The sequence below is a fragment of the Kogia breviceps genome, chromosome 11 (genome assembly GCF_026419965.1).
Source record: "Kogia breviceps isolate mKogBre1 chromosome 11, mKogBre1 haplotype 1, whole genome shotgun sequence".
NCBI lineage: Eukaryota > Metazoa > Chordata > Mammalia > Artiodactyla > Physeteridae > Kogia > Kogia breviceps.
The window spans coordinates 64,948,248-64,961,241 of NC_081320.1; the positions used below are offsets into that span (position 1 = coordinate 64,948,248).

General features: G+C 50.4%; 1 protein-coding gene across 2 annotated transcripts in view; it reads right to left on the reverse strand.

Moving 5' to 3' along the window:
• TTC7A (tetratricopeptide repeat domain 7A) overlaps positions 1-12,994 on the reverse strand; it is a 123,992-nt gene that overhangs the window by 95,995 nt on the left and 15,003 nt on the right. The window contains exon 3 of one of the 2 annotated variants that reach the window (XM_059078299.2): positions 8,049-8,217. The exons of the other annotated variant lie outside the window; for it this stretch is intronic. Within the exon in view, the coding sequence (XP_058934282.1) occupies positions 8,049-8,217 (169 nt within the window). The remainder of the gene's footprint in view (positions 1-8,048; positions 8,218-12,994) is intronic. 2 annotated transcript variants of the gene reach the window in all.

The following is a 12,994-nucleotide window of genomic DNA, read 5'->3' on the forward strand; positions in this document are numbered from 1 at the left end:
TAACTACTTCTAGAAATTTATCCTTAAAAAAAATAAGGTATGCAAAAAATGCAAAAGTTGAGCTTCAAAGATATCCAGTGCAGTATTGTTTATAATGGCAAAAAAAAAAAGAGATTTAACCTACAGGTTCAATAACAGGAGACAAGTTTGCTCAACTACAATGGATTCTTACAATGAAATGCTATAAAGTTACTTTATGCAGTGATGTAGATGTATACTAGAAACTATTTCGTAAAATATTAACTTTAAAAAACAAGCATATAAAATATATGATTGTAGGAACTTATTTTCGTTTAAAACATAAAAACCTTTAGGAAAAAAAGACTGGAAGGATATAACTCAAAATGTTTAGAAAGATCTTAGTTTCAGTTTCCCCAAAGACAAAATAAGATCACTAACAATGCCCACATCATAGGGTAGCTGTGAAAATTAAATTAGATGGGTCTTATAAAGAACAGAAAGTATGCTCTTAGAAAACATTTCAAGTGACGCTGAAAATGACCTCTTATGTAGGGCTTTAGCCTTCCCTAGAATGACAAATGAGAAATCTAATTCAGGGAGAAGATATTCCTTCCAACATCCCTCAACTCAAAGTGCCAACTAGATCCAGGTCTTTTGGCTTCAACACTGTCCGTTCTCTCGGCCCAGACTCCATGCGTCTTTCCTTACCCTCGGTAACCCACCAGGGGTTCCCACGTCTCAGGCTTCTGGCCAGCGCACAGGGGCCTGCCTTTCACATGTGTATCCAATGGCTGAATTACAGCTGTCTAACCTGGCAGGGATGGGCCCTAGTGTTGGTGCTGGTTTCTCAAACACACCCCCTCAAAACCCTGTCCATACTCCACACCTCCACCGACTACTCTCTGGGGTGACCTCCAACGATGGAGGAAAGGCCTGCCAGGAGAAGATGCGGGGAGACCACTCCAACTCTCCATGGTCTCCCTCCATGAGTCCACTTACCCTCCTGCCCTGTTTCGTATCTCGCAGTCCAGGCAGAACCTCAATGAAAGCTTGGTGAGCACACAATTAACACACCCAACCTCCTTCCAAGACACCCTCATCTGCTCACTCCTCTCCATCTGGAGGCCAGCCTCTCACTCCGTGGACCACAGCCCGGGGCCAGGGCAGCAGCACCAAAAGTGCTGACCTGCTTCCCCACAAGGCAGACGGCCCACACCCCTTTGAGAAGGAAGCCAAAATAAACAGTTCATTCCTGCCATACCAGGACTAAAAAAAAAAACCCAAACCAATATCCCACCATGTCCTGCCCTAGGAGCAGCCTGGTGTTCTTTTATTTTTGAAAGTTTTGCTAAAGCCATAAAATCCCAGGTGAGAGCAGAGGAGCTGGGGGTTTCAGAGGTTGAAAGAACAGAAAAAAAGAAAAAAAAAATCTTGAGGGGTGAGGAGAAGAGAATTTGCAGATCATAATTTTCACAGCTGCCTAATGTTTTTTACATTTCACAGCACCTTCACAATTTAGCATCTCACTGCAGTATTTTGGGTGAACCGGGGGCACTTTCCTTCATAGCCAGGCAGGTCTTCTATCGGTCAGCCAGCAGGCAAGCCTGCCCAGAGTGGCCTCGCTGGTGCTGGGCTGTGAACAAGCGGCAAAGGGGTTTGCTAGGCTGAACCACAGGGCAGCACTGGTTTTCAAGGGGCCCACAGACTCAACAAGCCCCAAACTAGGCAGCAATGACTAGGTCTTTAGGGCTCAGGGCAGGACTCATGGCTGGAGAAATGGGGGGTCATTCCCCACATCATTACCACATTGAGCGAGCTCCAGAGAAAGGGAAGCAACACAGGCCGGAGGAGAGAATGAAGCCGTTTGCCACAGAACGGCCCTCTTGAGAGGTGGACGATGACACTGGCGCTTTTGGGGGCTGAACTGGGTAAGGCTTGAGATGTCGAAAGAACAGTCCCTGAAGCATCCTGCACGTCCGTCAAAGCTGGGGCTACCCCTTAGGACTCAAACCAACAGAAAAGAGGACAGTTTGTCACCTGGATCTACAACGGCTTTGCCTAGTCTAGGGCTCAGAGTGCTCTGCTCCAGATGGACCCAGACAGCGTGTTGACCAACAGGTGAGCTGATTTTACGGGAAACAGGCTGGGCCACACTTCATGGTACGGCTACCTAAGGCCAAAGTTCTGGAACACCAGCAAAAGGGAGACCCTGAGCCTTCCTGCTGGGCTCTCAATGCCCCCTCATTTCCCAGTCCTCCCATGCACAACCTCTCTTAGCTCCAAAAAAGTATGACAACACCCCGCTCCAAACAAGCCACACCTCCATTTCCCAGGGGCCTCCCCCTGGACTTTCCTTTACCTGCAAGGTACCTCTTCCACTCATCAGCAGTTGATTCCTCCTAAAGTTCAGCCTCACCTCCCAGCTCACATGGGAAGGCCCCACAGCTAGCTGGGTCTCACTCACTTCCCTCTCTGGAACAGAGTGTGTCAGTGAAACAAGTACTCCCTGGGCATTGGGGACAAGCCCCAAAGCCAGAATCAGAGAGAGCCAAGCTCAAACCCTCACCTGGTCACTACTGGTGTAACCCGAGGAGAGTCAATTCTGCCTGAGCTCTGGGGTTCTGCCCTCCATACCTTTCACCTACTTTGGTAACAGCACCCTGATTTGCCTTCGAGGAACCATTCTTCCAGCTCGGTCCACAAGATTCAAGTGGGGAAATCCCACCTCGGGCACCAAACCAGCCACCTAAATGCCGATCACTGAAATTGGTTCCAGGGTGGGCATGAGACCAAACCAGGTCAATGAGAACCTTCCCTAAGGCATTCTCTCCTCCCGAGGTTGTGAGTTTAGGCCGCAGGACCATATAAACCTGGAGCTGTTGAGGAGAAGGACCGCAACACGTGGAGTCCCTGGATCCAACTCTGTTTGATGCTATCTGCCCCCAACGACCTACTAGTTACATAGGCCCATACATTTTCAGTCCCTCCCCCTTTGGGTTGTTGCTTTTCCAGCTAGTTGGGGTCGTATTTTTGTCATCACAACCATAAGTCTGATTATACAGAAACCAATCCCTAGAAGCATGATGTCAGAGGAACAATTCCTGAAGTGCAGGACTGGCTGAGCTGAGGTCAGGTACGGGAGTGAGGATGTTGCCACTTCTCAGCTAAGAAACTGGAATTCCAGATACAAGGCGGCAGCAATGCCAGTTGAAATGCAGCCTATTTTGTCTTGAGGCGAGACCTTGGGCCGCAAAGGCTGGAGCTTTAGGATATCTGGTAGAACATTTCAGGGTAATTAGCCTGTGTGGGCGCCCACAGTAAGGCCTACAGAAAAGGGCAAGCTGCACTCCCGGCAGCCGCTCGGAATGACACAGCTTTGCAAACAGGCCCTTTTTGCCTGTGGACAAAAACAGAGACGGCTGAGAATCAAATCAGACAATCGGAGTTGGCAGTTCTCTGCTCCTGTTGAAGGTAGTGCTGGAAGGGGCAGGAAAACTGGACCCCATCAGGAGCTAAGGCTGCGGCCTGGGAAATGCCTGATTCCTCCGGGACCCCCCCAAAGAACCCTGCTGTGGGTCTAACCTTGCTAGAGTCCCCCATGTCCCCAAGGCCCACTTAGGGCCCCCTCTGGGCTACCCTCAGGGGCAGAATGACAGTGCCCAAAGGCATCATCCATCCTGGCCAGCTCCCCCCACCCACCCCAGGCTCTGCAGTAAGTGCCAGGAACCTACCTCTCCTTTCTCAGGGCTCCTGGACGTCCCATACCCTCCTCTGTCTGTGCGAATGCATCTTGGAGGTAACCCCTCTGGAGGGGTCCTCTGTCATAGGCAGGACTCAGGCTTGGGAGACAACCACTGGCCACCAGACCAAACTCTGCTATTCACAGGCTGCACGATCGTGGGCAAGCCTCAGTTTCTCCATCCATACAGTGGGCATATAACAACTCCCTCCCATTCTACAGAGATCAACTGAAAGTTAACCCACCAGCCAACGAATATCAATATTTATTAAACAAGAGTTCCAGGGCAGTGCTTCTCAAACTGTAAGGTGCATACACGTCACCTGGGAATGCTGTTAAAATGTAAATTCTGATTCAATACGTCTGGTGAGGGGCCCGCGAGTCTACATTTCTAGACCCCTGGGTGGTGCACATGTGATAATCCTGCACCCTTACCACGCCCCTGGCCCCGACAATCATACGCTCAGGTTCCAGAGGGGAAGGGTCCACGCCTCAAGTTTCTGGGTGCACCATCGAAGTAAGGTACACCAGAGGAGTTTGGAAGACTGGGGAAGGATGGACCAAATGGGGGATTGTACCAGCCAGGGGAAGGGCCCTCAGCCCTGCCAGGGCCGGCAGGTGACTTGGGAGCAGCTGGCCACAGGACAGGCCAGACCCGTTAACCTGGCAGCCAGGAGGAGCTAGAGGCAGGACCTGGGGAGAGGGAGTTCTTCCTCCAAAGCCAGAGGTCCCAACAGGGCCCAGCCCACCTCCCAGGGGCCAAAATAAGGCCCTAAAATCCAGGCCTCCGCTCCTGGCAGGACCAGGTCAGTCTGAGCCCAGCTATGATGTTGGGGGACAGTTCGCTCAGACAGGGAAGTGAAACTATTTTATTTATTTTTTCTATCTTAGTGAAAAATCTGTGGTGTTCATATTGTTTCTAAACAAACTTGACATGGACAATAACCTTTTTCCCCTTGGCATATATCACCCACCTCCCCACCAAGCAATATATACATATATGCACATAATGTTTCTGCACTTCAAGCAAGAGAAACCCACGACTGCTTCAACTGCCCCCTTCTCTCAAGCTTCTGGGACAGTGTCTGAAGCCCTCCCCGGGAATCAGAAAGCATCTTCTGGTCTAATCCATGTCCCCCCAACTTCAGAGCAAGGCCCAGTCCTTGTGAGTGACCCGCCAGAGGACACCCTGCCAAGTCCCTCTGCTCTGAAGGGGAAAGCAGGCGTATTGAGTATGCCTTTTGTGGGTGAAGAGACCCGGAGCCTGCTCTTGAGACACCCATACACATGCCGCCAATGAGCCTCCAGGCCTGGCTGCTCAGGCCCCTCCCACCATGGCACACTGCCCCGCCCTCCTCCCCACCAACCAGGTGTGCCTGAGAACTCAATTCCCTGCCCCACTGGAAGGTACCAAGTGGAACCATGGAGCAGAATACAATGCAAGATGATAAATGACCTGAGATGTAATGGCTTAGCCAGGCCGAGTACTGTGGAGAAGGCACATCAGGCTCCCACAGGGCGCCACCTGGCATCTGACAGAGCCTGAAAAGAGGCAGCCTGGTGGCAGGGCATTCTGGTTCACACACAAACTAACTGACATTTCACTTTCACCAGCCTCAGTTTTCTCATCTGTAACCTGAGAATTGGCCTAGATCATTTCTATGTTTCCTTGCAGTCTAGAACCCTCAGCAGCACCATCAAGGGGTGTTTACAAGCTCTGGCTGCCTGGATTCAAATCCTGGCTCTGTCAATTCCAGTGAAATCCACAAGAGTCCCTTCACCTCTCTACTTGTAACTCCTGGGCTGTAACATGGGAATGAAGAGAACACCTACTCAGGGAGGGGGGTTACTGTGTGGATTGAATGAGAGCATACCTGGCATGGAGTGTTTAATAAATATATATTATTATTCTGTGAACTCTGTGGCATGCTGCTGCCACCATTCTTCTTATGGCCTGAATGTTTGTGTCCCCTCAAATTCATATGTTGTAGCTTTTACCCGAAATGTGATGGTATTTGGAGGTGGTGCCTTTGGAAGGTAATTAGGGCTAGATGAGGTCATGAGGGTGGGGACTTCATGATGGGATTAGTGGCTTTATAAGAAGGCAAAGAGAGAGGGATCTCTTCATGAGCACCCATGGAGGAAAGGTCACGTGAGGACATAGCAAGAAGGTGGCCATCTGCAACCCAAGGAGAGAGCCCTCACCAGACACCAACACTGCTGGTACATGGATCATGGATTTCCCAGCCTCTAGAACTATGAGAAATAAATTCCTACTGTTTAAGCCACCCAGTCTATGATATTTTGTGATGGCAACCTAGCAGACTAAGACAAGCCCCATGCTCACAAATGAAGTCAGGACCAATGACCAGCCATCCCCATCCCCTACTCTCTGCATTGGGAGCCACACCAGGTCCCGCCAAACCCAGGAAAATCAACACCATGCACACCCTGGAGGCCACGTGCAGTCTCAAGCACACACAGGGTCAGACGAACCTCAGCATGCTGAGCAACAGGGAGCAGGCATTGCGACAGGACAGGGAGGACGGGCAGAGAGGAGGCAAGCAAGTGGGAAGCCTAGTGCAGTCAGTGGGAGGGCGGGGAGCCAGTACAGCCCACGACCGAGCAGCCCACGCCAGGGACACCCAGCTCCTTACCTCCCCTGCAGCACCTGTGACCACCGGGCCTGTGTTCCCCCAAGAAGCTGGAGGCGTGCTGGAAAGAGTAGAGAGCAGGAGACAGGGAGCGGTAGGTACCGAGCCAGGTCTACAGGAATAAGTGCTGGAAAGGAGCCCTAAGAAAGGGTGTTAGGTTCGGGAGTCCATGGCATAAGTGGTTTCCAAGAGGCCAGAAAGACCCAAATGCCAAATGAAGATCACCCCCAAGACCAGCCTGTACCGGGGGCACAGAGCAGGGGATGAGAGAGCAAAGGGAGAAGACCCCACACACTGGACTGTCCCAGATGGGCACCTGCCTCCCACAGGCTGGCACCAGGTCTGTCTGGGGGAAGATCTCAGCAGATTTCCTGGGACTGTGTGAACAGTCTCTCAATGGGGAAAGGGACCCAGGGACCCACACAGGTGGACAAACAGCTCTCAAGAAGCCCCATCGGTCATGGTTAAAGGAGGCTGTGCCCTGCACAGATGTCATAGTCAATCTCCCAGGACCCAAAGGACACAGAGGTGTGGGAGTGGGGACTCATAGTCCAAGGCCAGTGTCAGAGAGTGGAGGTTCCACTCCTGGATCCACCACAAATCTCTGGGTAACTCCAGATAAGGTACATCCCCTCTCTGGGCCTCAGTTTCCCTGTATATAAGATGGGAGAATGTCCCCATCTGTAAGAGAAAAGAAGGTGACAAATACTTTACCAATGACAGACACCAAATCCCCACAGGGTCACACGTGTTTCTAGACTTTTCTCTGGGGGTTGGTTTGTGCTGGAATAAAGAGATGATCAAACATCCAAGATTCCTGGCAACAGTGTGGACAGAGGGGCTCCTGGGACCTCACTGCCACCAAGAGCCACCACTCAGGTTCTGTGATCCCAGGATTCAAGGATCCAGCGAAGAAGGAGCCTGAAGTACAAAGTCTGGGGGAGGGATTTTACTGCCATGTAACACCTTCAGGGTCAGTTCAAGGGCACTCTTTCCCCAGATGGGTATCCATGGCGCCCATGATGAAATTCCTACATCACTGACCCTGTGTGCCTGGCTTCCCACCACAGCATCACTCGCCCTGGGAACTGGCTCTGACCTGCCCATCACAGGATCCCAACATTGCCTCCCTGGGCCGCTCACTGCAGGTGCCCAGCAAATACCTGAGGAGAGCCAGGCTGCTCTGTGCCATCGAGCACCTGATCTGTAGCCAACGCCAGTCACTAGTGCCACTCTTAACAACGGGTGGCATGCTTTTAAAGCCTTTCTCACCCTGGTTACACCACTGATTCTTCTTGTTCATGGTAACCCTGTGAGGGCAGGTATTACAACCCTGTCTTTCAGGTAAATCCACTGAGGCCAAGAAAGGTGAAGAGCTATATGCCCAAGGGCACACAGTCAGGTGACTATCTGTCGGCAGAGCCAGGGCAGGAACCTAAGTCTTCTGACCTGACATCCGGCCCGGGGCCTGCCGTCAGCCGGCATGTGCTGATGTGGTTGGTTACCCTGGCATCCACTTGGCTGGTTGGTGCCTGGGCACTCCCGGGGGCTAAGTATCTTAAACGCTGCCCTGCAGGCCCACCCTCAACACAGCACTGCTGCCCTGCAGCTGCCACCCGCTGCCAGCACATGGGGGCCAGAGTGTAACGAGCTGTGTACAGTGGTGGGGAGACCCGGCCGGTGCTCACACCTACCTTTGATGACAAAGGCCTCCGCCAGCAGACGCATCTGATACAGGGGCTTATTCTCCATGGACATGTCATCAATCCCAGCCCGCGCATACATGCTGATGGCATCTCGGTACGAGCCCTCCACGTAATGCAGCTTGCCCAGGATCAGCATGGCCTCACGCATGTACTGAGGCTGAAAGGCCAAGGACCACATCAGCAGGGTCCTGCCCCAGAGACCCCGGCCCCACCCCCACCGGGGACCTGAGAACGAACGCTCCCCTCACCGAGCCATGAGGGTTTGCCTACGATCCTGCTCAGAACTCCCCTCCTCTTCCAGGAAGCCTTCCCGACCCTCAAACACATGTGGACAGCTCCCCTCTCTGCACACCTGCAGTCCGTGACCTATGCTGTGGCTCTTAGTGACATTCTTATACGAGTCCCTAATTGCTTCATGTGTGTGTACCTTATGCCCCCAACTAGACTGCAGGCAGCTTGCAGACTGGCCCTGACTCCTCTCTCCTGAAGCTCCCAGAAGCTTCGGCCCAAGGCTGGCACTCAGTTCAGGCACTTGTTCTTAACACAAGTGGGCAGTCAGGGGCCCAGCCCAGTTTTGCAGGGCCTAAAGCTTATATAACTGGGGGGCTCCTCTATATATGCATATATGTACAAATATATAACTAGGTGAAAGGCCTTGGAAAGAGTACTGCAGGTGAGGCAGCTGAAGCCCGCACTCAAAGCAGCAGAACCCGTGGGGAGACGGCCACAGCAGCAGCATGGACAGAAGACAGGAGAAGAGTGAAGGCCCATGAGGCCACTGCCCTCATCTTATCAGAATCAAGTGCCTGCATTCGAACCGGTTTTCTTTCCCCTACTTGATCAAGTGCTGCTTACACCCAAATCTCCACCCCATACAAGGACTCTTAGGGTCTCCCTCAGAGCCCAAGGACATGTGGTCAGCCCTGCCTGAGAGTCCAGGCCTTGGATGCGGGCCCAGAGCTCCCACCTTCTGAGGCCACTCCACTTCCATGTCTGTGCTCAGCTGACCCACCACCCTCTTGGCCAGGCTCTAGGCGCCACCCCTGCCACACAGCATCAATTCTGTCCACGGAGCTCCCAGGAGATGCAGCGCTCGTCAGCACCCTGGCCTCTGTCACCAACAGGAAGGTGGTGTCTCTGACTCCCTGCAGGGAAAGCAGAGTCTGGGGAATCTGTGACCCCAGGGGAGGCGTCCACCACTCCTCGCCATCTACTGCCCTCTCAGAAGCCCACGAAGAGAAATAGAACACTGCAAAGCCGAATTCTCCTTCCTCACTGGTCTTTGGTTTTTGTAAATACACGTTCTTCCTTTGCTCACACAAGCCCCCATCTAGAAGAGCCTTCCCTTCCCCTCGGTCTATCCGGATCCTCCTCTATCCTTCGGAGCCTTGTTCAGGCCCACCTCCTCCTAGAAGCCTCCCTGACTACCAGAGAGCTTCCTTCTGCTGACCTCCTACAACGTCTCTACCAAGTGGACCCACTGGGCCCCTGCATGCCTGACCTGTTGACTACTGATTAACTCTCAAAGGCTGAATTTTTCAAGGGGATTTGCTAGTCTCCCCTAACAGGCTGCCTACACCCTGGGCCAGGGCCACAGATCACACACACCCAGAGGCATGTGGCCCACAGTCCCTCAAGCTGAGCAACAGCTCTGCCATCCCTGCTCCCCTGGCCTCAAGCCACAGGCACATTTCCTCCCTGCTCTGGCCTGGTTTTCCCCATTGCTAAGGGTGAGAAAATAACAGCCACCCCTCAACTCCCAGCACAGCAATGCCAAGAGCATTAATAGGGCAAAGTCCAGAAAACAGCTTTGAACTTTTCTTTAGAAAGGAGCTAGATAAACACAGGCCATGAGTAATTATTATTATTATCCTGTCCTACTATAAAGCCTACTATAAAGGGGGAAAAGGGCAGCTAAGCTCAGGACACGTTTCAGGGCAAGAATGACAGGGTGTAGCTCAGAGTGGTTCCTGGTGGATCAAAGACAGTTGACAACAGAGCTTCCACCAAGCTGGCAGAAAATTAAGGACAATGTGGTGAATGTTTCTAAAGCTAAAGTTATACTATTTAAAACGTTACCCTGAATTCTTAAGCACCTCTGTCTTGTTTCAGTGTTGTTTTTTTCTTTTATGGAGTGATGGTTATAGAAGATGGTATGGTTTTGCTGTTGTGTTTTGGGGCTTCTTTAATGTCCTTACTTGGCAGAATGAAAAGTTGGCTACACTCAGCACGACCTATGCCTCTGAATTTGAACCTGGCCTGTCAAACCAACAGTAAGGGAACCACAGAGCCCGGGCCCTGTGGAAGGATGCTATGCAGGAAGTCACTGGGTCTGGGGAATAGTCCCTCTCCTGGGTGGGTCAGGCGTGTCATCTAGTCTTTTTGTGCCTCATTGTCTCTGTCAATAAATAGGGAAGAATGACCTCATGTGGATACCCACGTAAGGGGAAGAAGAGATGAGAAAATACTTCACAGATGCAAAATGAGACCTGCAAAGGCAGGATTGGCAGCATCACCACCAACGTTAGCTCAGGTTTCTCAGTCATTATTTCATTGCTACTCCAGCACTACGGAGACAGCACCAGGAAATGGCAAACAGCATGAGAACTTAGCAGCAGAGGCAAATAGGCCTGCGTTCAAGACCTGCACTGTGGTCCTTGGCTAAGTGACTAACCTCTCCTAGGTCTCAGTTTCTTCATCTGGAAAATGGGGATAATAGTAAATACCATTGCAGAAGGTTGCAGAGAGGCACCAGTGAGAGGGTACAAAGCCTGGCACTCACTGGATAACAGAAGTTAGGACAAATGGCTCATTTTCACCAGCCTCCAAAGCACTGAGCTGTATAGGATCTCAGAGGTGACTAAGAGTAGAAAGTTCCAAACTACCCTGAGGAGGCGCCTCAGGACCCACCTCTCCTCCTCATCCCATCAGAGCTACTCGGGATGTAGGGGAATCCACCTGAGATTTCATCTGCTGCCAGGAAAGAGCATCCCCCCCAGCCACACCCTGGCCTTTGGGGTAAGATAGAGAATCCCACAAACTATTTTTAATATTTTATTTTGCCTGATTAATAGCAAGTTTTTGGCCTGGCTTGGAAAACAGTGAATTTCTCCGTTTCATTGGTGCCTATAATATGTCTTTGATTAATAAAGCATGGTAAATTTTTTAAATTAACTGCTAGCCATTTTTTAATTTTATTTCTTTGGTCGCACCACGCAGCTTGCGGGATCTCAGTTCCCTGACCAGGGATTGAACCCGGGCCACCGCAGTGAAAGCCCAGAATCCTAACTGCTAGGCCACCAGGGAACTCCCAAGCATGGTAAAATTTGTACTTGATAAATGTGATATGGTAGACAACATAGTTTTCACAATTAATACACGTGGATACCATTCAGCCAATACAAAGAATGAGGTACTGACATGCAGAAAGCTTCAAGTGAAAGTTTTCAGTGCAAAAGAGCAACTTGACAAATATGAATCCTATGACTAATAAGAAAAGAAAGCTCCACACGTGTGTATGTGTGTTTGTTAGTACACGAAGAAAGCATATGGGATTCACACCAAATGGTGACCAGCACTCAACTCTGGGGGTAGAAGTGGGCATGGGGGGAAGGGTGGAAACAAGGATGTATTTATTATCCAAACTCTTTATTTATTTAGTGAATTTTTTTTTTTTTTTTTTACAATAAGTCCGAGTCATTTTTATTTTAAAAAGAATTTTAAAATATATAATAGAGGGCTTCCCTGGTGGCGCAGTGGTTGAGAATCCGCCTGCCGATGCAGGAGACACGGGTTCGTGCCCTGGTCCGGGAAGATCCCACATGCCGCGGAGCAACTAAGCCCGTGAGCCATGGCCGCTAGGCCTGCGCGTCCGGAGCCTGTGCTCCGCAATGGGAGAGGCCACAGCAGTGAGAGGCCCGCATACCGCAAAAAAAAAAAAAAAAAAAAAAAAAAAAAAAATATATATATATATATAATAGAGTCTACTGGAAAGGAAAAAATTAAAAGGGTCTTGGTGGGAAAAGCTTGAGACCCATCAATCAAGTCCAAACATTTTGATTGGCAGATGAGGCATTGGAGGGCCCAGGATATCAGGGGGCAGGCTCAGGGTCAAGCAGCTATTTTAATCTGAGACAAAACCTCCCAGAGCTACAATAATCCCTTATCAAGGAGTCTCAACACAGTTACCTTAAACTTCCAGTATAGTCTCCCCACACTGCTTACAGAAAACGCCCCCCACTTCTTGGCCTGCTGTTCCAGTCCCACTCTCTCGCCCTAATGTCCCTTTACATCAATTACACACCAGTCCATTACACTCTTGCTAACTGACATACTTTAAGGAAATTCTTCTAAGAGGAGCTCTTTGAGTATACACTGCTTCCATAGCTTGGAATGCCTTGTCTTATCTGTGTATGTCCATATCCTGACCTCCTTCAAGATCCAGCCCCCAGATGGGTCCAATTCCAGCACTACCATAATCCTGAGTTGACTCCCCACCTCACCCCGGGGAGTGTCCCCCTCAGACTTGCCTCCCCATGTATGCTACTCCTGTAGCATGTGTCACAGTACACCTTGAATAATTTTTTAATAGGACTATCTTCCCAGTAGCCTTGCAACCTCCCTGACGGCAGGGTCCATGCTGGACTCATCTTTATTGCCCTCAAAGTACATAACACAATGCCTTGCACATAGTAGGTTGCAATAAAATATTTAAGTCAGGAAATATATTACTTTGGAAGTAATTCTATTACTTTGAAAAATCATTTCCCCTTTGGGTCTCTAATGAGAAACCCATACTTCTACTATAGTTCAGGATACATGGTAATTGAGAACAGTTTCAAACTTGAAAGTGCCTGAGGATCACCAAGAGAGCTTGTTAAAATGCAGAATCAGATTTTGCATTCTTAACCAGCTCCCAGATGATGCCCATACTG